This window comes from Leptosomus discolor, chromosome 23, assembly GCF_034619465.1.
Source record: "Leptosomus discolor isolate bLepDis1 chromosome 23, bLepDis1.hap2, whole genome shotgun sequence".
NCBI classification, from domain to species: domain Eukaryota; kingdom Metazoa; phylum Chordata; class Aves; order Leptosomiformes; family Leptosomidae; genus Leptosomus; species Leptosomus discolor.
Genome location: NC_141413.1, coordinates 5,083,835 through 5,104,793, shown reverse-complemented (window position 1 = coordinate 5,104,793; position 20,959 = coordinate 5,083,835). Strand labels below are relative to the sequence as shown.

At 43.0% G+C, this 20,959-nt stretch overlaps 1 protein-coding gene across 1 annotated transcript in view; it reads left to right on the top strand.

Annotated features, from left to right (window-relative positions):
* The first annotated feature begins 3,439 nt into the window (after positions 1-3,439).
* LRRTM4 (leucine rich repeat transmembrane neuronal 4) overlaps positions 3,440-20,959 on the top strand; it is a 217,075-nt gene continuing 199,555 nt past the window's right edge. The window contains exon 1 of the mRNA XM_009961782.2: positions 3,440-5,011. Coding sequence (XP_009960084.2) covers positions 3,440-5,011 — 1,572 coding nt within the window. The remainder of the gene's footprint in view (positions 5,012-20,959) is intronic.

Genomic DNA, 20,959 nt, shown 5'->3' with positions numbered 1-20,959 from the left:
CAGGGTCTGTGGCCGAAATCTGCTGAAATCCAGACCGGCACACTGGGCTGCGAGAAGTCACGGCTTGGGAATGGGGGAGAGCTGGGGGAGAAGAGGAGGTCAGGAGAAAAAAGGTGTCAGTCATTCTACAGCTTCACTTCTGCCTTGTTTATCAAACTCAGTGTTTTCCTGGCTGAAAGGCACTTGGATGAAAAAAGAAAATCCAAGCTGGTTTCAGTATATTTACAGTTGGATTAGATGCATGCAATTAAATGCCTTCTGTATGGATGATCAGTTTGCACGTTTCCTGCCCCCCTTGACCCTTTAACACGACTTCCACTTTTAATCTGCAAACGTTCCTGTTCTCTCCCTGTGAGTACAGGAAAAGAAAAACAGTTTAGAATTTGCCCACGAAAAATATACAGGTCAGGTGGATTAGAAGAAGATTGGCAAATAGAAAAAGGTTGCCAAGTACCCAGGGAACAGGTGTTTTGTTTAGTGTTTTACACTGTGTGCCAGAAAATCCACAATATAAATATTTAATAATCTAGGGAAGGCAAAGGGGTCCGGGAAAGGATGATGGTGGGCAAGGCAATACTGTGTCTTTAATTTTCTTTTCTGAAGGAAGAAAGTCTGCATAGCAATGACAGGATCACTTGTTCATGCCTTTAATGTGTGATCTGTTTTCTCCAGTGGAGGGCACTCAGTGTATCACAAACTAGAACATTAGCACCAACAAGCTCCAAAGCATCATCGCTCTCTGGAAAGCCTTCTGAATTAGACAAGAGCTGCCTCTCAGCACAGCTACAAAACACTTTAAACCTGACCAGCTAAATGGATAAACCTATCCTGCGTAGCTTTTAAACTGGGGGCTCGCACAGCCCAGGAGGCCTGCCTGCTTCAGGACCGGGGAAGCTGGAGGATGGATGGCTGTGTCTGGGAATGGCAAAAGGCAGCAGAATGAGAAATGCTAGGTACCGGGAAAGATTTTTTTATTTCTCCCAGAGAAGTTGGTTTACCTTCGTGGTCTGCTATAGCTTTTACTTGCTGATTGCCACTTAATGCTGATGGTTCTCTGATGACTTACACAATGGCTCTCAGAGCTTAGAGTCCCTCCCTACCCCCCCACACTCCCCCCCATCCTTCGTCCTGTCTTCCCCACCCCCAACCCCTTCCCTGTCCTTTCCCTTCCTCATCCCCAAAATTCTTGCTTGTCCTCTCTAGGGAACTTTGTGTGGGTTACTGGCATGCACGCTGGATGGCGGTGATGTGAGTGGCAACCGTGCTGTGACATGAAGATTCTGATGGTTTAAAGAAAAGAGACCAGTTTTAAAAAGAGAGAGAAGCAAAGGGAAAGCAGAAAAGGAAAGAAGGCGACAGCTGGAGAAGGAAGAGGAGGACATTTGTTGATGACAAAAGGATGGGTAAGTGAACTTTTCCTGTTTGTTAGCACGGCTGCAGCTGGATGGTATATTTTTCAGTTGGATTATTAGCTGTTTGAGAGGGGGAAACAGTCTGAACAGCAGCAGTGCATTCCTTTGCCAGGTGACTCACTGTACTTGCTATTGTATTTTTAGATCATGTGTGTGTGTGTGTCCCCCGCACATACACACCTTTCCTCCTGCAGTGGTTTTGTATGTAATTAATCTGTAAATGCATGCACCGAGTTAAGGACTGTAGAGAGTACGGTCGCTGTCTGTGCAAGCCACCCACACACCTGCAGACGTATAGATAAGTACATGTATGCATGAGGCACGCTCACACAAAATTTCTTCTGGGTTTATATTCATAGTCGATGAGCCTGTAATGGTATTATTCAGGCTGTCAGGGAGGACTGTTAACACTTTGCAGTATGTGGGAAGCGAAGGGGAGGGGGTGATTTTCTTGTATAGGTGATTTGGAAAAGGCTTGTTTGCTCTTTGAAAAGATACCCCCAATATTGCTGCTAGATTTCCAGCAGTCATTTGCCAGTCTTTATTTTTTTTCAAGTGTGACAGGTTTATTTCCCTCCCTCCTTCCCCCCAGCCCCCAAGTCTGTAACAGCCAGAACATATTTCTCGCTGGCTGCTGCTGGCACATAGGCAGCAGCAAAAGATGAGGATTTAAATTAAAAATCTAACTGTTAAAGTGAAAGGCAAGACACGTAGTCAGGGGCGTTTTAGATTAGGAATTATTTTGCAGATGGCCCCTTGGTTTAAAATTGGATTAAATAATTGCAGCACAGGCTTGGTTTCGTGTCTGTGACAAATAATAAAGTAGTTATTTATCGAGGAGATACCGGCCCTTAAAATATTTCCTGTTGGAAGAATGCATTTTAATTGTTAGCAAGATTGCAACTCTGGACAGAGGCAGCAGTCCTAAAATTATTACAGGCTAAGGAAAGCGTGCGTATGTATGTTGGATTTTCTGACAGCCCCTCCAGCCCCTTTCATAATTATTCAAAGAATGTGGAAAATGTGCCTGTCCTCACGTAACAGCATTGCTACTGTATGATAAATTTGACGTCTTCAATGCAAAATCTTCAAATCGGTAGGGCTGTGGAAGAGAGGGGAGTCGAAATAGGAATATACCCCTTTAAACTTTCTGTGTTTTGCTGCCCTTAAGGCAGTGTTTAGATGTAAATACCTGATGTGTATGTTTTTACAGAGTGTATAGTGTATATGCAAAGTAACAAATGCTTAGGTATTCACAGCTAACTTCAAATTAATGTGTGTTGAGACTGTGATTCATTTTAAAGAAATAGGTCTGCTACCATTATCTTGGTGTTGGGGTCCCACACGGGCATTGTGTGGTACGCTTCTCTGTATGGTTGAACTTGGTTTCTGTGCATCTGTTTATATGTTTTAGGTACATAAAAATAAACCTGCTCTTAAAAACAAATCGCTTGGTGCAAAAAATAAAGCCTTTACTTGCTGCCTAATTTTACAATAAATGCACGTTGTAAAGATGGATCAAACTTCATGATAAGTAGATTTCTCACTTTTTTAGTAATTTTTGGAGGAATTAGACTTGCAGTTGCTTTTATTAAGAAACACGTTGAGCAGCACGTAAATACCAGAAGCTTTGGCTCATTTCCTCTCCAGCACTATGGAGCATTCAGCACAGTGACTTGACAAATATGTTTATTGTTAAAACCTCAGCATCTAGTGATAAGGATATACCAGCTACATTGAGAGATGATGTACAGGAGAAAAGCGAATAGAGAACAGGCTCTTGGTCCTTCTGAGGGATCATAAATCACCCACCAGTAATTGAATAACAAGAGTAGGTTTGGTGATGGTGCGGGTAGGAGAGATGGCAAGCCAGAAACTCAAAGGAACAGGCATTTACACAACAAAAAGTGCAAGACAGGAGGCAAACAGGTTGTCTTCAGAATCCACTGCTTCACTAATGCTTTATTAGAAACCCCGCTGACGTTAGTAATCTGCCGGCGATTTATTTCAGTAGCTTTACAATGCACATGTGTTTTCTTTTTAATATTGTAGGTTTCCATTTAATTAAGCAGCTGAGAGGCATGAGTGTGGTGTTAGTGCTCCTTCCTATGGTGCTGTTTGTTGTGCTTGCGGGGGCTCAGCGAGCTTGCCCCAAGAACTGCAGATGCGATGGCAAGATTGTGTACTGCGAATCTCACGCATTCAGAGACATCCCTCAGAATATTTCTGGCGGGTCTCAAGGCTTATCGTTACGGTACAACAGCATTCAGAAGCTTAAATCAAATCAGTTTGCGGGCCTGAATCAGCTCATATGGCTTTATCTTGACCATAATTACATCAGCTCCGTGGATGAGGATGCATTTCAGGGGATCCGCAGGCTGAAGGAATTAATTCTAAGCTCCAACAAAATTACCCATCTGCACAACAAAACGTTTCACCCAGTCCCCAACCTCCGCAATCTGGACCTCTCTTACAACAAGTTGCAGGTGTTGCAGTCTGAGCAGTTCAAGGGCCTTCGCAAACTCTTGATCTTGCATTTGCGGTCTAACTCGCTGAAAACCGTGCCGATCCGAATTTTCCAAGACTGCCGAAACCTTGACTTCCTGGATTTGGGCTACAACCGCCTGCGGAGCTTATCCCGTAATGCTTTCGCTGGCCTTTTGAAGTTGACAGAGCTCCACTTGGAGCACAACCAGTTTTCTAAGATCAATTTTGCCCACTTTCCACGCCTCTTCAACCTTCGCTCAATTTATTTGCAGTGGAATAGGATCCGGTCTATTAGCCAAGGGTTAACGTGGACTTGGAGTTCCTTGCACAACTTGGATTTATCAGGAAATGACATTACAGGGATAGAGCCTGGGACCTTCCAGTGCCTCCCCAACCTGCAAAAGCTGAACCTGGATTCCAACAAACTCACCAACATCTCTCAGGAGACCATCAATACATGGATCTCGCTCATCTCCATCACTCTGTCCGGAAATATGTGGGAATGTACTCGAAGCATTTGCCCTCTGTTTACTTGGCTTAAGAATTTCAAGGGAAATAAAGAAAGCACTATGATATGTGCAGGCCCTAAACATATCCAGGGTGAAAAAGTGAGCGATGCTGTGGAAACATACAATATCTGTGCTGAAATCCAGGTGGTGGTTACTGAAAGATCGTACCAAGCACCCAAAACCCCACAGAGACCTGTCTTCATTCCTAAACCTACTGTTTCCAAACTGGAAAGCAATCAGCCAACATCTGCTGTGCCAAGCCCTTCTGCAGACCTCCCGACACCTGGAGTGGAACCAGAGTACGAGCACGTTTCCTTTCACAAAATCATCGCTGGGAGCGTGGCCCTCTTTCTTTCCGTGGCCATGATTCTGTTGGTTATCTACGTGTCGTGGAAGCGCTATCCAGCCAGCATGAAACAGCTCCAGCAGCACTCTCTCATGAAGAGGCGCAGGAAAAAGGCCCGAGAGTCTGAAAGGCAAATGAACTCCCCTTTACAGGAGTATTACGTGGACTACAAGCCAACAAACTCTGAGACCATGGATGTATCTGTTAATGGATCTGGCCCCTGCACGTATACCATCTCTGGCTCCAGGGAATGTGAGGTATGAACCATGATCCTCCTAAAACCATTTCAGCTGCTGGGAAGGAGAGGTAAATGTTTGAAGCTCTTGAGGTGTCTCTAAACACTAGAAAGATTAACCAATTTTTTTTTTTTTTTGCTTTTGGGTTTGCTCAATTTGAAAGGTTATCTCATTAAATAACAACAGTCAGGGATTATTTTGAATAATTATTAAAAAAAATAGGTTACGTTGAGGTAAACAACGATGGTGAAGGCATCTGGAGTGTTATTTTCCTCCTATTTGCACCCATTTTATTAGCAGCAGCTACAAGAGATTTTTAATGCATTGGTAGAAACAGAGGAGTTTAAGAACCTTTTCTGTGTTAAAAATAGGTATGGAAACCTCTTTCCTCCAGATCCCATGTCACATCTTGAGGGGCTTGTGGCCTGTGTAAAGATAATGCCAGAGATTGTCTGCATTTTCTGTCTGGTTCAGGAGTAAACCAGGGGACAACAGGACTGCAGCACAGCCTTAGGGTTAGGCACTTGCTTGTTTTCCCAGAGAAGCAGGAACGTACAAGCTGCCTTACTAGCTCTTCTGAACTTGAGCCTGGCAAAGGCCCCAAGTCAAAGGGTACGTTTGCAAATACCTGGGTTGGGAGAGGGTGATTCTTGGGGTTTTTTTTAGTTTCATTACAGTGATCAGTGAAGGGTTAGCTTGAGACACAGCTCTACTGGAGTTAGGAGTTTCTCGTGCTTGAAGCCATGTTATGATTTTGACTCAGCAACATGGGGAATACAAATAGGAAAAGCTCTTAGTGCTTCCTTTGTCTGTTGTTCAGCTTTGGCAAGAAAATTCCGTATTTTTTGTTGCTGTATTGTCAGTGACTCAATGTGTATGTAAGAAATGTTTTTACTTGGGAATGCCATTGCTTATTTATACCTGGCAAAGACAATTTGGGCAATTACATTTCAGGACTTGTTACTTCATCCTGCCCATGATGTGATATTAGAGGACCATGGGTGATTTTGCTTCCTTGGTTGTGGACATCCTGCCTGAGAGTGCTTAATGTGCCGGTTGAAATGTGTTTATATCCATTTATGCCGATTGGGTTTGACTATGGTAGGTTTTGCCCAATGTCTTTGACAGCCGGGGAGTATGAAAGGTGTGTTGAAGTTGAGCGGTGGTGAGCAGGCTGCAGTCCTAGGCTCCTCATTTTTTTAAAAGTGGATGTTTTCCCTTTCTGACAATAAGGCATCTTTAGGATGTTTCATATTTGGCACCTGAAATCCGTAGCTGATTTTGGGCCACGGAGCTAAAGGGGAAGAAGAAATAAGTGTCTGGGGTTGCTTTCTCTGGAGCAGTGTTGTCTTCAAAGAAGAAAACTGCCTGTTGTACCCTTGCCATTTCTGCCAGTATCATGTGAATGACAATGTGGGGATTTTTTTTCCTGTTAACAGCACAAGTAGAAAGTAAGTGATGCTAACAAAGTTATTTTGGCTTTTCACTGGCTGTCACAAGGAGCATTAATTTGACCTGAAAGGCTGTCTCCTCTTCATGCTCAACTTCAACACCACTGAAGTTTCATTAGCTTGAATAAAATGCAGTTTAATTTACACCAAGATGATAGGGAAGACGGCTGAATCTGCACACCATAGCTGAAAGTCCATGTAATGAAACCACAATCTGTAACAGAACAGATCATGATTGTGGTGCACAGAAGACAGGGAATATGTGATGTTGTTTGGGAGACTGAAGTTCGGGCAGTTTGGATTATAGGAGATAAATAAAAAGTTGAAGAGTCCTACCGGGTCTAGTAACAGCAGGTCAATGTAGCATCATTTCTTCACGTTGATGTCGATGATTGCACACAGCATTCAGCACAAGGGGACCCCAGTTCTCCTGGTTTCTGGGTGCTGTCATGGTACCAGAACAAGTTTATTCCACTACTCCGTCACGTTAAGTTAAGCTGGTGCACAACTTTGCAGAGCTCAGGCTGTTTATCGTGTTGTCCACGGGATTCTTGGTTATGGTGTACATCAGTCAGACTGTACTGAACATGACAGTGCCATCCGAGGCTGTGACTAGTAGAAAGTACACTCTATTTCCATGGTGGTTAGTACACCTTGGCTATTAGTGCAGAAGACTTCAGGAGACAGAAGACAGCAGATCATTGAAGGCACATGTAGCAACCATGAGCCCCCACTGAAATACTGTCTTCAGCTTGGATTTAACATTCTTTGTCTCCATAGCTACAAGGTTCCACTTGTAAAAGGATAGATATGCACTGTACAGTACTTAAAAATGGTAAAAAAAAAATAAAATCCTTGTAGTAGCTTCAGTAGTGGAAAGGTTTTATTTTGGGGGAGAAAAAAAAAGAAAATGGAACATTTCATTATTTACTAATTTACTCAGATGTACGTACTTTTGGGAAAACTATGATTTTGTACCAGTGAGACATAGCTCAGGCCCACCCTCCTGTGAGTCTGACCTGCTCGTTCACTGTGCTCAGACAGAGGTTTCTTCTGAAAACGGACCGCTGAGAGGGGAGAAGAGTGTCTCGTTAGCCGGCTGAAGGCAGGCGAGCTTTCACAATTCGTTGGTCGTGAGTTTATTGACTTTCCTTTTTTAGTAATATTTTCAAATGACTGTCTGCTTTCCCGTGTCTCCCCCTGCACACGCCTGTAAGTACTAAGGTGTCCAAAAATGGTGTGTCTTTCAGGAAAGAAAGAATGGCTTCGTTCCATTTCAACCTGGGAAAGATGCCTGAGCAGCCTCAGTGGCTGGTAGTTGGGCGATAATGAATGGTTTCTGAGTGTGGCCTAAGGTGGTGTGAGCATGCCTATTATGTTCTCAGTGATGGTTTTGGTTTTAGAAGTATCCAGCTCATCTCATCCACAAACCACATGTTTTCCGTGGCAGAACTGGCCTTGAAATAACATGCTTGGGGATTTATGTAGGTTCTTTTTTTCACAGCAGCTGCGCACACGAGCAGGGGCGGTGTGTGGTGGGGGTTTAAGGTCAGTGAGATTTCTGGCGTAAGCCAAAGCCACGCAGGCATACGAGAGCTGCCCTGTGTTGGGGCCTTACGCTGCGAGCAGGGGGGTTGCGGGTGCAGTTTGTGTGGCGGCTTTTTCAAGCCCGTGCTTTATGAATTATTTCTTGTGCTGTGGAGGCAGAGCCAAAGTCAGGCTTGCTGTAAATGGGAGCAACTCTCTTGGCATCGGTGGGATTATAATCACTGACACCTGGCCTGTGCTATTCTGTTTAGTCTGTTGGCATGGGTTTCTAAAATAACTGGATGCTTATGATTTTGGCTCTCACCATCCAGTCAGCAGGCTGCTGCTATCTCGTTTTGGTATTTGGTTTGCTTTGTGCATGTGCGTCTTATTCCCTCTCTCTTTCATATTTATTTGTACATTTGCTGAAGATCTGGGAGCCATAAAAAGCAATTTCATAAACCAAGCTGTAATACGATGTATTTCATACGTATCGCACACAAAATATCTATATATAGCACGCTATGAAGGTATATGGGGAGAAGGAACATTACTACAAAAACGTTTCATTCTTTGTACTGGAAGGTTGTTCATCTCCCGTTTCTCAGGCTGGCAGTTACAAAACAAACCACCACCAACCAAACAAGTGAACATCTTTTTGTTAGCTGAGCACAGTTGATGTGGAGCCCTTTGAGAGACGATTGACACAGACCCTGCGAGGTTACGTGTTAGACTTTCGCGTCTCGATGTCTAACCATGCCCCAGCGCCTGACAAACAGGCCCACCTGTTCACGTACGAGTACATCTCTGCTGTGATGCTCCTGTGTGTTCCATTGGAGTGAAAACCAGGGCGGTTGTCACTTGTATTCATACATGCTAAAATCAGTCACACAAAATCACGTTCACTTTGAATTCTGCTCCCTCCCCTCTTGCCAGTGGGAAGAAATAGACTGAGAAAGGAATGCAACATATCCAGGCTTGGTGGGCTGCTGTTGACCTCCTCCTTTTGAGCCTAATTTAAAAGGAAACGTTGACATGCCAGTGTTGTTTATTATTTATTTACTAAACACCATTTGTTTTGAACAAGATGCAAAAAAGGAGAAAACCAAAATCTCTGTGGCCCAGGTGCTGTTCAGTCCAGGTTCTAGTTCTGTGAAGGGCGTTCATGGTTTTCTAACCCAACTTTGCAAGGGCTGCCCAGCAACTAAGCATGAGCTTATGGGGTATTGCGACCTCAGGAGAGAAATCACTCAATGATTTGACAGACTTTTATTTATTTATTTTAAGAACAGTGATGATATTTCCTTTGGTCATCGGCCTTATGTTTTTATGAGGAATACTCAGCAAGGACTTCATGGCAGAGGTGTAAGTTCATCATAGCTTGGGGCAATGCGAAAGGAACGTGATTCCACAGGTGGTGCATTACAAAGAAAAGAACGTGGAGGGTGATGAGTGAGGAATATGGAAGCAGTAGTAGTTAATTAGATAGCCTACCGTCCTCATTTGAGGGCCAAGGCAGTGCTGTTGTCTTTTCAGTGGCTCTGTTTTGGAACACAGTAGCATGGGCATTATTAATTTATCTTTCTTCTATCCTTCAGTGCTATGCACCTTCTCTGGCTTTCTTCCTCCACCTCTCTGATTATAGATGGACCTTAAATTCTTGCTTGAGTTGTAAACTGGAGGGTGAATCAATCTAGTGAAACTGTCATAAGCTCTGTGTTTGTATTGGGAGAGTAAGCAAAGGCTAAGCTGGTAGTGCTTTTCCTCAGTGCAGTATATCTGCAAGAAATATGTCAGAAGTGGCTCAGAGGTGAAATCTTTTAGGCACAGGGCCAGTGAGAGGTTTGAGGAGAAGGTAAATTTTAGAAATGTCCTAAGGAGTAGGACCAAAGGCAGAAATTTGCATTTGTTACCATTCAGAGCCTTCGTTGGCGTTGCATACTTGTTATTGCAAGTATAGTGTCAATATACAGAAAGTTGTGCTCTAGCAGCACTAGTGAAGTAGCAGCAAATGTAGAGGGGCAAATTTTCCTGGACTCAGCACTTGTAAAGTGTGAGATTTCCCAAAGATATTACCAAAATGACTGGCCGTATTTCCGAAAGGACTCAGCCAGCTGTGCATCAGCAGCAATTGAGAAACTGGTTGTAAATTTGAAAAGGAAGCTGCAGAAGGATGCTGAACGCTTCTAAAAGTCTTACTCAGTCCTTATTCAGGTGCCTGGGTGAGAGATTAGCTTGTCTGAAATTTGGTCTTGCAATACAGATGCTGCTGAGACCTCGAAAGCAATTTGCTCTGAGATTATGCAGATTAGTCAGTGGCAAAGGAAGAAGCTGAACCCGCATCTCCCAAATTTTCACTTAGGCTTGGCAACTGTCCTAACCACATTGCAGGCATTACGTTTGCTCCACTAGGTCTCGTCCAGAGGCTGACAGTTAATTGACAGAACTCTGAAATTGCACTGAGGATTCACAGTCTTAAACAATGTCCAGCCAGGAGGGCAACTGATTGACTATCATCCTCCCTGCCTTCTCATCGCCTCTTTTTCTACTTCTCCTAATTTTGCCACTTTCTAGAAACTTCATGGTTTGAGTTACGCACGGTGAGGACTGCTCAAATGGAGAGGATGCTGCTGTGTCAAAGCTTTGTACAAGAAAAGAAGATTCTTAGATTCCTGTTAAAAACCGTTGCTTAGGCCCTAGGAAGGCTTCCTGTATTGCTGGAATTGTGACAGACGCAGTTTGCCCTCTCCGTGTCTCTTTTCCTTTCTCTCACCCCTTCTTCTGCTTTTGCTCAAACTCTGTGATGTGCTGCCAGTATTTTAAGGAGGAGAAAAAAATTGATTTTAGTCCATATGTAGCTCATGCCAGGAGGGAGAACGCTAACAGAAATAGTGAAGAAATCTGTTGAACGTATTCATTTGTTGTTTTATTTTCCTTTTAAACACACACATACACACACAAAAACCCCAACCCCACAATCTAAAAGGGGCAAACAATCTTATTAGTAAGTATCCTGCTGCTGGAAATGTTCCTCAAACTATTCTCTAGAATAATAGAGTTGACCTGATTCTTTAAGACAGCACAGAGCTATCTGAGCTGGTCTGGGCGCTGGAAATAACCAGAGCTGTGTATGTGCTGGTTTACTCTGCTCCTTGACGGTGATGCTCCCAGGCACGTGCTCCTTTTGGCAGACAATCTGCCCCTGGTAGAAGAGACCGATGCGTTTCAAAGCCTTTGGGAGTACAGTTCATGGTCTGCCTCTTGTGTTCAGGAGCTGGCACGCTTTTCTAGCAGGAGCTGCTTGGCGTGCAGGAGTGGGCAGCCCTCTCTCCTGCTATCCATGTTGTAAACATTTTGACATGAAAAAATTCCTGTGTGATCTGTTTGTTGCCCCACTAACATCCTGGTATTTGGTCATTCCAAGCCAGGTATTTTAGGACCGAACACAGATGGGCTGCAGCAGTAAATGTGTTTGACACTAATCAGCTTTTATCACATCTGCCTGTTGTGCAGCCAAATAAGCTTAGATTGCTTGTAGATCTCTCCATCTACACAAAAAGATGACTGGATCAATTCTGAGAGATTTCCTGGGAGTTGTTGTCTCTGTTCCTAGCTGCAAAATTCCGGTTAGAAGCCAGAGTATGTGGTGAAGGGATGGCGTGAGAGGCTGTTTGGTATAATGGCTTCTTGGCCTCATTAATTTGTTTTGCCTTTGCCTTTTTAAGTCAGAAGGAAATAGCGAGCTCGCCCTGATAGATACATCAGTCATGTTGGTGTCATGGGCACTCGAATGGCAATTGTTCCACCTGCAAGAATGGGGAAGGCAAGAAAGGCCAGGAAATGTTCCTCATCTAAAATCTCTCACCAGCTGGGGTGTAGTCTAGCTACAGCAAAATCACCACCGTTGTTTCTTAAAGTATAGCTTGATACATGTAAGGTGTTTATTAAAGTATTTTTGTGGTTCTTTAGATGTATTTAAATATAGTTGGCTGGAATACGAGAGGTTCACGGATGCGAGAAAGCCAGAGAGTCTTTCCTGAAAGCTTTGTGATCCAAAGCTGTGTCAGTGGGCAACTTCCCACAGAAAATGACAGGACTTTGTGAGGGTGCTTGAACTTCTCTTCTTCCTTTTCTATCCTTTGTGCGACAAAAAAGCAAGGACTTTTTTGCCTAGTACTTTTTATCTGAAGTTCTCAGATAAGTAGCATTACCCTAATTACTCTATCACATAGATCACAATCGTATGCAACAGCTCTTTGCTATAAAGGTTCCATTTTTTCTGTTCCTTCAGCATCACAATATTACTCAGTGCCCTCTGAAATACACAACAATTAAAAAAAAAATAATAAAAAATTCTGATTTTAGCCTGTGGGGAAAACTAGCATGATAAGTTTGTTTGTGATCAAAGGTGGACCATTGACATTGTGTGCTGGTATGGGTGTGTGTTTTATGTGAAGACCTAAATGGGGAAGACTGACCTTAATCTTGATTTGATACTGAATTTTATAAGTTCTTCTGTCATACAAAAATGCATAGTCTTTTCTGTCCGAACACTTCAACTGCACTGCAGAAGTGTTACATCAGGAGAAAAATTAGATGGTTTAAGTCGCTTTGTATTAAATGTTTTGTGGGAATGTGGCACGTCCTTCATCGGAACAGGCAGAGCTTAGTAATTATGTAGTGTTACAAAGATCTTTTGGTACATTCAGCATTGGGTGTGTGCACAATGCTTCCAACTGCATCCTGACATAAATATACACTGCAGAAAAAGCAATCTCGATCTCCAGTTTTTGACAGACAAGGTGAGAACCAGTTTTAAAGCAAAGGGTTCATTATATCTTTTTCGCTATGTAAACTCTGGTGGTGTTTTTTTTTTTTCCTATGGAAGAGGTAGGCTTTTCCTGTGTGCTACTTGTGTTTTAATCCAGTTAAGAAGCAGGCAATAGAAAGAAGGTGAGCTCAGTGTAATGGCAGTATTATTACTGTAACTATCTGTTACAGTGTGGGTAGCGGCTGACAACTCCCAATTTTAATTACTGTATGAAAATATTGACGGAATCAATTTGGGCCTGGGAGAGAAGGACACAACAGGTGATCTAAACAAGCAGGGCATAGAAAGAGGAAATGGAGAGATGAAGGATGACGAGCTGACCAGTGTGTCCTGCGGTCCAGGTTGTAAGTAGCCCTGGACGACGTTCTGTTTGTTGGGTGGCTCCACCTCTCGGCGGTGTGCAGTGGGAAGGCCGTCCCGTGTTCTGTGGTTGCACTGTGCTCGGGTTAAAACCCACTCCTGGGCATCAGGCCAAGCAAAGGCCTATTTGGCACTGAGTGTAAGCTTCCATGGGAAGGTCAGTCTCGCTCTCAGTGCCTTGCACTCTCGTACAACCTCACTTAATCTTTTCCTGGACTTTTCCAATGTGTTAGAGCGTCTTTGATGAATAGACTTGAGTTGTGTGGTTTTGCTCATTTTCAGATTCAGTTCTCATTAACAATCATCTTCTCCTTCTGCGTGATGGCCTCTGAAGCCCCAGATGATTCTTCACTGCTCTCATCTTTCGCTAACACATCAATTTGGATTATCTTTGTGCCGTGATGGATGCTTTAAAAGGAACCAACAAGGCCATCAAATTCTTGCCCTGGTTCAACTAGCATTTGTTAACGTTCTAAATCATCTTGGGCCTGAAATATGCTACTTCTTAAATTTAGAACGGTGTGATTGCCTGAAGCCTCTCCATGTGTTAATTAAATCATCATAATTGTGGTTTCTTGAGACTGACAGGTTATAAATAGTTTTTCTTTCCCCCCTCCTGCAGTAATTTGGTATGAATGACAGGCAAAACAGCTATTGTTTAAACTGTACATCTGACACCGTCCTTCCCATTCAGACTCCATTTCTCTACTATTATTTGATTGTCCTGAAATAATCAACAGTGTCATTCTTAAAGGCTAGTTAATTACCATGCACTTCTCACATTATGTGAAGAAGAGAAAAATTATTTTTCTGGGTCATCATTATCCATTTAATTTAGCGGAATGTGTATTGAGGAGCACTGAAGGTCAGGGCAGATGTTCAGTGTCTGTGTGTACATGCACACACACACACACACATCAGAACAAGTCCTAAGACTGATAACATTTTAGTAATAATTTTATTTCCGTCTATAGTACATCTTTCATCCAAGATTTTATGGAAATAGAAGCCTCAGTGTTCTTGACATGGTTTTCCTCTGTTGCTCCCATGTGGTTGGCCTTCACCTGGGAAGGTGTATAATTGCTGTGCTGTAACTGGCAAAAGGCAGAACAACTTGATAAGATTACACGTTATTTGGAAACCAGCTCTGATTACAGTTCTTTTCCTTCTTAGTGCCGAGAAGGAAAAAATGCTACAAATACTGAAGTTGACCAAGAATTTGTACAAAGCTCCCTACTTGACTTTTGATCTTCCTCACTTCAGAGCAGCTCTGTCCCATGTGTGTGAGAAATGATGTTAGTGGGAACATCCTCAGGCTTGCATTATGCATAATCCCATTAGGCAATTATGCACTCCCCTTTAATGTAGGTCTGCTCGCTGTTTACAGCTCTAATTTGTGGAAGAACCTAAGGCTAGATCTTAGTCTGCTCCTCTGGATCCTCCTTACTCTTCCAATTATAGAAAGAAACCATACCACTTACTTGGAACTCTTTGAGTATAGAGATGCGTCATACTGACTGGCATAATTCAGAGTTAAATAACATTCAGGAATATGTAGGAGAGAGCTTCTACACAGGAAACTCAACCTTTCTTTCCAAGACTGGAGGATGCCCTTCCTCCTTGTGAATTCGGAAAGCAAGGTGATCCACCACTCAGCTACGGCTGGAGGCCAAAAGTTTGAGAAACCATTCTACACTCCGCTCTTAATTTATTGTGTGAGCTGGGAGAGATTGTTTCATTGCGAACTGTCATTCTTCAAAAGAAAAAAGGAAAGCAAGGTCATGTTGACTTTCATTAGAATTTCAGCATTGAAACCAATCCTTAAATCTTTGAAAATTTCTCCTGTCTTGTAGTCTTGGCCCTCCCACCTACTTACTCCAGGGTCAGCCGGGGAGGATTGCCTTTCACTCTCTTCCTGCACAGTGGCTGACAGAATAGGGTTGGGGCTTTAGCTACTATTTTTGCATGAAAGAAGTATTGTCTGGGGCCTTGAGGGACTCCGACTCAGTCTGTTTTGTTCCTAGTGTGAAAGCCAGTCTGAAGTGGTCTGCTTTGTCTTGGTGAGGTATTAGCACATGCCTGTTTAGTTCTTTTAAAATGTCTATACTGTATTTGGATGCAACAGAGACTGACTTATAGCTACTCCAGTGCTCCCTTGTCCCAGTGGTTTTCTGGAGTGCAGGGAAATTGCATGATTTTAATGTACATTTCTGATCCATTTCTTTCCCCAGCATTATCATTTTCTTTCCCAGAGCCTTTAAATCATACGTTAGGCTTCTGGCTTAAAAGGCCACATCAATGTCACAAGCAAAGTGAAAACGAGGGAAAGAAGGCAGTTTGTGTGTTGTTGCAGCTGGAACACAAATCATACAAATCAAACAAGGAAGCAACCCACTGGCGATTTTGAATTGTTAGAAATTTTTATTTGAAAACAAAATCTATGGGTATTTTCTTTGCTGCCTTTTCTTTGCTGAATATATTAAGAGTCCCAGTGTGCAGGAAGCTTCAACAATCTAAGGAATCGATTAACCTTTTTCTGTTTATGATTAGCTCCCAAACATGTATTGTATTAGCTTTTGAGAGCAAGGTCCAGACTTCTTTGTTTTCCTGTAATAGACAAGAGACTGGAATTAACGTTGCTTCAGTGGATCTGCCACATAGGTTATAGGTAAAAGGTAGGCACAGCGTTTTGTATTTCACTCTCTCTCATGTCTAATGAAGATTGGAGGGGGGATATTTTACCCTGATAGACACAAAAAATTTGAGTGGAGAAGAGGCAGTTAGCCATCTGCTTTGCCTTTTTGTACATCAAGGGCCATGAAACTTCACAAAGTTCCACTGTTTATAAACTAAATAGTTTATTTTGACTAAAAAGTGCCTCCAGAGAGTCACTGGAGGTCTTAGGGAGAAAATTCCACTTCTCTGGTAGTTTGTTACAAAGGTTGGTAAACTTCACAGTGAAAAATTACTTGTCTGGCTGTTAAAATCATCCCTTTCTCCACAATGACGTTAAGCTAATCTGAGAGGATGATGTACCTGAGATTCGCTACGTGGCTGAGGATATCTGTGTGTGTTAGCCAGCTCAGTGAAGAGCGGGTGCAAACAAACCACAGCAAGTCATCTGGAGGCTTGCGCACGGAAATAGGCCCACTCCTGGCTTTCAAGAAAATTACAATTTAATGGAATCATTATAGGAAAATATGTATTTATCCAAACTGCTGAAGTAAGCGATGTTCAGCACATCTCCGCTCTTGTTCCTTTCACCCTGTTTTTGACTAGGTCTCCAGCTGCTGATCTCTAACTCATGGTCCTGCCTTGCTCTGTGTTGGAGCTCCACAGCTCCTTCGTGCAGGGACTCGCTGTTCCTGCATCCCTTAGGGCATGAGGAGGAAAACGGAGACCTCTTCTGAGAGAGATTAGAGTCTGTGTCCAGCTCCACGTTTATGTCAATGGAACAATGCTAACCCTTTCAAGGTAATGGCATTAAAAATGCTGGTAGTTTGCCCTGCTAGGAAATACCATTTAAGGCATGTCACTAGAGCAGTGCAATAGAAGCTTGCATTGACTTGGAAGTCACCAAAATGCTCGTGTCTGCAAGTCACTGTTAGTAAACAAAGCTCAATATTATGTTACTACTTTTAAGATTGGTGTGAATTCTGAAAGTTGTGTTTCCTTTATTATTCAGTGTAATTTAAGAAGTTGTTGTGTATCTGCTGCCCAACTCCAAAGGGCCTTTTTAGCTTGCTTGCTTTAAACCAGCCTGAAGAAAAGGCTCTTTCACCTCCCACCCCCCAAATGTGGTGGGTCGTTGGCCTCAACTACATGGAATGGTACTGTTTCATTTTTAATGAACTGCTGCAATGGGGATATGATTGCTAATGATTTCTTCAGCTAGCTATGTACCCGTAAGAAAACAGGCTCTTCAAGGATAGGTGTTAAGCTAGAATATTTTTTTCCAAGACCTTCTGTAAATACAGGATTTCTAGAATTTAGCCGAGGAAAAAATGAAGGCGTTTGTCAAAGATCCCAAGTCTGTCTTGTTCTGCAGAAGTAACAAATGTTCCGGTTATAGGTAATTAATTAAAAATCATTGATGAGTCCAGGAATTTTACCAGGTTTATTTCTCCAATTAATTTGGCATGATAAACTGCTGAAGATGGATTCAAAGTCGATGTCAGAAGAGTGTGGCAGTTTGCAAAACACTTACTGGAGCCAGCTCAGCTCTCGGGTACTTCAGCCGTCAAGAATAACTGAAATGCCATGCAGGATCAAGCTCCATTTAAAACCATCTTGTAGGACTTCTGAGCTGCTTCTGTGCCCAGATCTTCCTCCCTGTCTCAGTTCATCACGCTGTTCTCTCCTTAAAGCACACGTCCTTCCGCCTTCTACCGAGCTCTCAGCATTGCCGGAATCGTACCCTAAGTATTGCGTGACGCGTCTCGACAGTGTCTTTCTGTGTTGATTTGGAAAGTCAGATTTAGCACCCAGATTACTTGGGTGTCTTTTAACCTGTTTTATTGTTTACAATTGCTATAATCTTTAGAGGATTTGCTGTTATTTTATTTATTCATTAACCATTCCTCTCCTTTTGAAAGAGCTACAGGTAAAGAATTTGCATGACGTATCGGATATTTACATATATATCCTTGGGGTTGTGTGCCTCTGAATGGATATATTCCACTTAGTGCCTTAATTTTTAGGCACTTTCTTTTTTCTTGCGTGCAGCTCCCACAGTGTTTCTGACACACCTGATCATTTAAAAAACGAGGGGGGAAAGTGGCAGTTGCCATCTCCTGGAAGCAGATGCCACTGCTGCAGTTGGTGGCCTTCCTTCACAGAGCCGGTGGGCTGATTCTAGCCACGCTCCGCTGGGCACCCTTCCTCTAGCTCACCCGCTCGCTTAGGTCCGTTGGGTGGAGCGTGCCCAGGGTTTGGGCAGAGGCCTGTTGGCTGGGAAGCCTGCAGTTAAAATGGCTCCCCAGTGTGCAAGTCTGCTGACCGTGGCAGTCAGATCGGAGTAACTGGTCTTGGGAGAGCAGAACTGGGAGCAGGGCAGCAGGCATAGAGCAGGGATGGATGGAGCAGAGCTCAGCAGTTAAATACTGAGCGTAGGATTTCCTCTGCTCTCCTTCACTACCAAAGCGTTGCCAGGGAAGAGGGTGTTGGTTTTCTTTTCCTTTCTACAGCAGGGAAGGCCCCGAGTTGGCACATAAGGGGTTTTGTTCAGCCTTTGCCACTGGGCCGATGATGAGTTTTGGGCATACAAATTCAGGTCCCTCGTGCTTCTCTTTCTCCATCTCTAAAATGAGATGAGTAAGGCTTACCTTCTCTTCCTAGGTGCTTGCAGATCTGTATAAAAGTTGAGAATTGTATTTCGAATTTTATTTTCTTTTTATCATGAGTTTGATTGCAGGTCATACCCTGGACAGTTGAGCTGGGAAAAAATTATTGCAGGAGAACAAAAAGAGGTTTTGTGAACATTTTTGTTCCCCAGAAACATCTTGGGGTTTTTATATCCTCATTAAAACTTGAACCTGCAAAATTGAAAGTATTTGTTTTCAGGGAAAAAAACAAACCAGCCAGCCATATCCCAAACCCAAGCATTTTCTTTTTTCTTTTTTTTTCTCTTTTTTTTTTTTTTTTTTAAGTACTTGTCTTTGAAGTTTTATCATGAGTGGATGTTTCCTACGGATGCTTTCTGAATAGAAAATGCTTTTTTCACTTAAAAACCAACAGTGACAGTTTTAGTCAGGGCTGCTGAAGGTAGAAGTTAAATATGCTGACTTCTTTCTACCTCTTTTCATTGCAGCAGTAGCTAGAATTCCTGTCCGTGGTCAAGGTCCTACTTTGTGAGGTATCTTATAGACACAGAACATTACTATGAAATAAATCCTTACCTGAAAGGGCTTACGTTCCATCTTTTAGTTTTAGATATAACAGTGTGTTAGATCAGCGCTAAGCAGAAATATCAGGACCTGAAAGGAAAAAATATTATTCCTTTTGAAAATCTGTCAGGTGAAAAAATGGACAAGATTTCTCTTCTTTCCCAGCAAGTGTTAACTCCCTTCCTTCAGCAGGGGGATTGGCAGAACAGTTTTAATCTTGCCTGCTATTTTAAAAAAGGAAAAAAAAAAAGCCTTTGAATGATTTAACTATTTCATGTTCACTGTCTTAAGTAATGGTTAAATATTAACCAAAACTAGCAGCATACAACTGAATTCAGCTCGAAGGAAATAAAGAGTCTCTTCTGTCATTCATTCATTCCCATATATATACGTATGTGTGAAAGAATATCATCATTTACAGTCTGGAGTTGCACTACTTCCTATTCATTTAATGGCATTACTTTCACTGTTAGCAGCAAGGCAACATGTTATTTGAGGTACATGAGTTTCTTGTCACTGAATTGCAGCTTGGATTTCTCTTGCTCTTCAGAGCCTCCCTGCCCCCTGCCAACGCTTTTCATTTTTTAAGGAATACTCTTGGGTTTTTGATACACAAGTGCAGTTTTCTTCTCCCACCTTTCCCAAGTGGGGTGCATGTCGGGCTGGCGGTTGTGTCCCCAGCCCGTGCCACTGCGTGCAAGTTCCCTTCCCTCTGCCGAGCCCCCGCACAGAGCCCCGCTCCCACAGCGGCACCGCCTCGGCAGCAGCTCTGACAGCAGCCCAGCAGCTAGGAGGGAAGGGAAGGGAAGGAAGATGGATGTTAAAAGGAGGCTCGGTCCTCTAGTGCTCCTTTCGGTGTTACAGCACCTTTCTCAAGCAGGCAGAGCTCTTCTGGTCTCCTGATTAGTGAGGGCACAGACCCAAGGTTTGAAAGCATCTCTGGTAAATCCTCCCACGGGGGTTAAAGCAGGGTGTTAACAGCAGGAGATACCTTACACTGTGTATCATGGTGGGGGAGTCTATGTGCAAGTGTTAACAAAAAGCAGCAGAAGAGGAAGCTGACGTGTGCCTTAAGGATATGGCTATTCTGAATGTCTAATTCGAGGCTGGGGATGTAATAAAGGCAATTCTTTAAGGCAAACAGTTTGTCAGGGTGACAAATCTGGCATTGAGGTTTGTTGTTTTGCACATAAAATATCTTCTTAAGAACGAAGATGTCCTAGTGACTTCACAAGTATTGCTCTGGCTTTCCAATATTGATCCAGCAATCAAATATTCAGGTGATGGGCACAGTTGAACTTCCTTCGGAGCTGGATGAACAAGAGAGAAAAAACCAAAGTGATGTTCACTGACATTTCTACAAGTCCATAGGAAGCAGTGAGAAGGGTGCCACTGGTTAGGCATAGCTATCTTGCCTCATAATTCAAGAAATAATGTTGTACGGGGACTCTGGCAGTGTTGGGCTACAAATGGTTACTTGTGAGAAAACACATAAGCAAAGGGAGTGAGGAGGTAAAACCTGAGCTCGGAGAAGCTGCTGGTGCTGGCCACAGGGTCTCCGTGTCAGAGTATGAAAAATGAGAACAGCCGTACAAAGCTGAACTGAAAACATGGGGCAGATTGTAAGCAGGCAGTAGGTGGAGAGGACTGGAGAGAATTCCAGCAACATTCGGATTTGAGTAGTGGTGTGGGCCAGTTAGTAAACATATAGTAAAAGTAGAGTCTGGTCTCTGTTCAAGTAGAGCATTTTTCATTTGTTTGCTTAGTTCTACCTAGAAAATGTTCAGCAGCAAGATTCTGTAGAAGCTTCTTAATGGTTGTACTTGACTATAGTAGTAACGGAATATACGTTTCCTGAACTATTTCATATACTTCGTACCTTGGTGTGATAGTCATTCATGGCTTAAGTGCACCT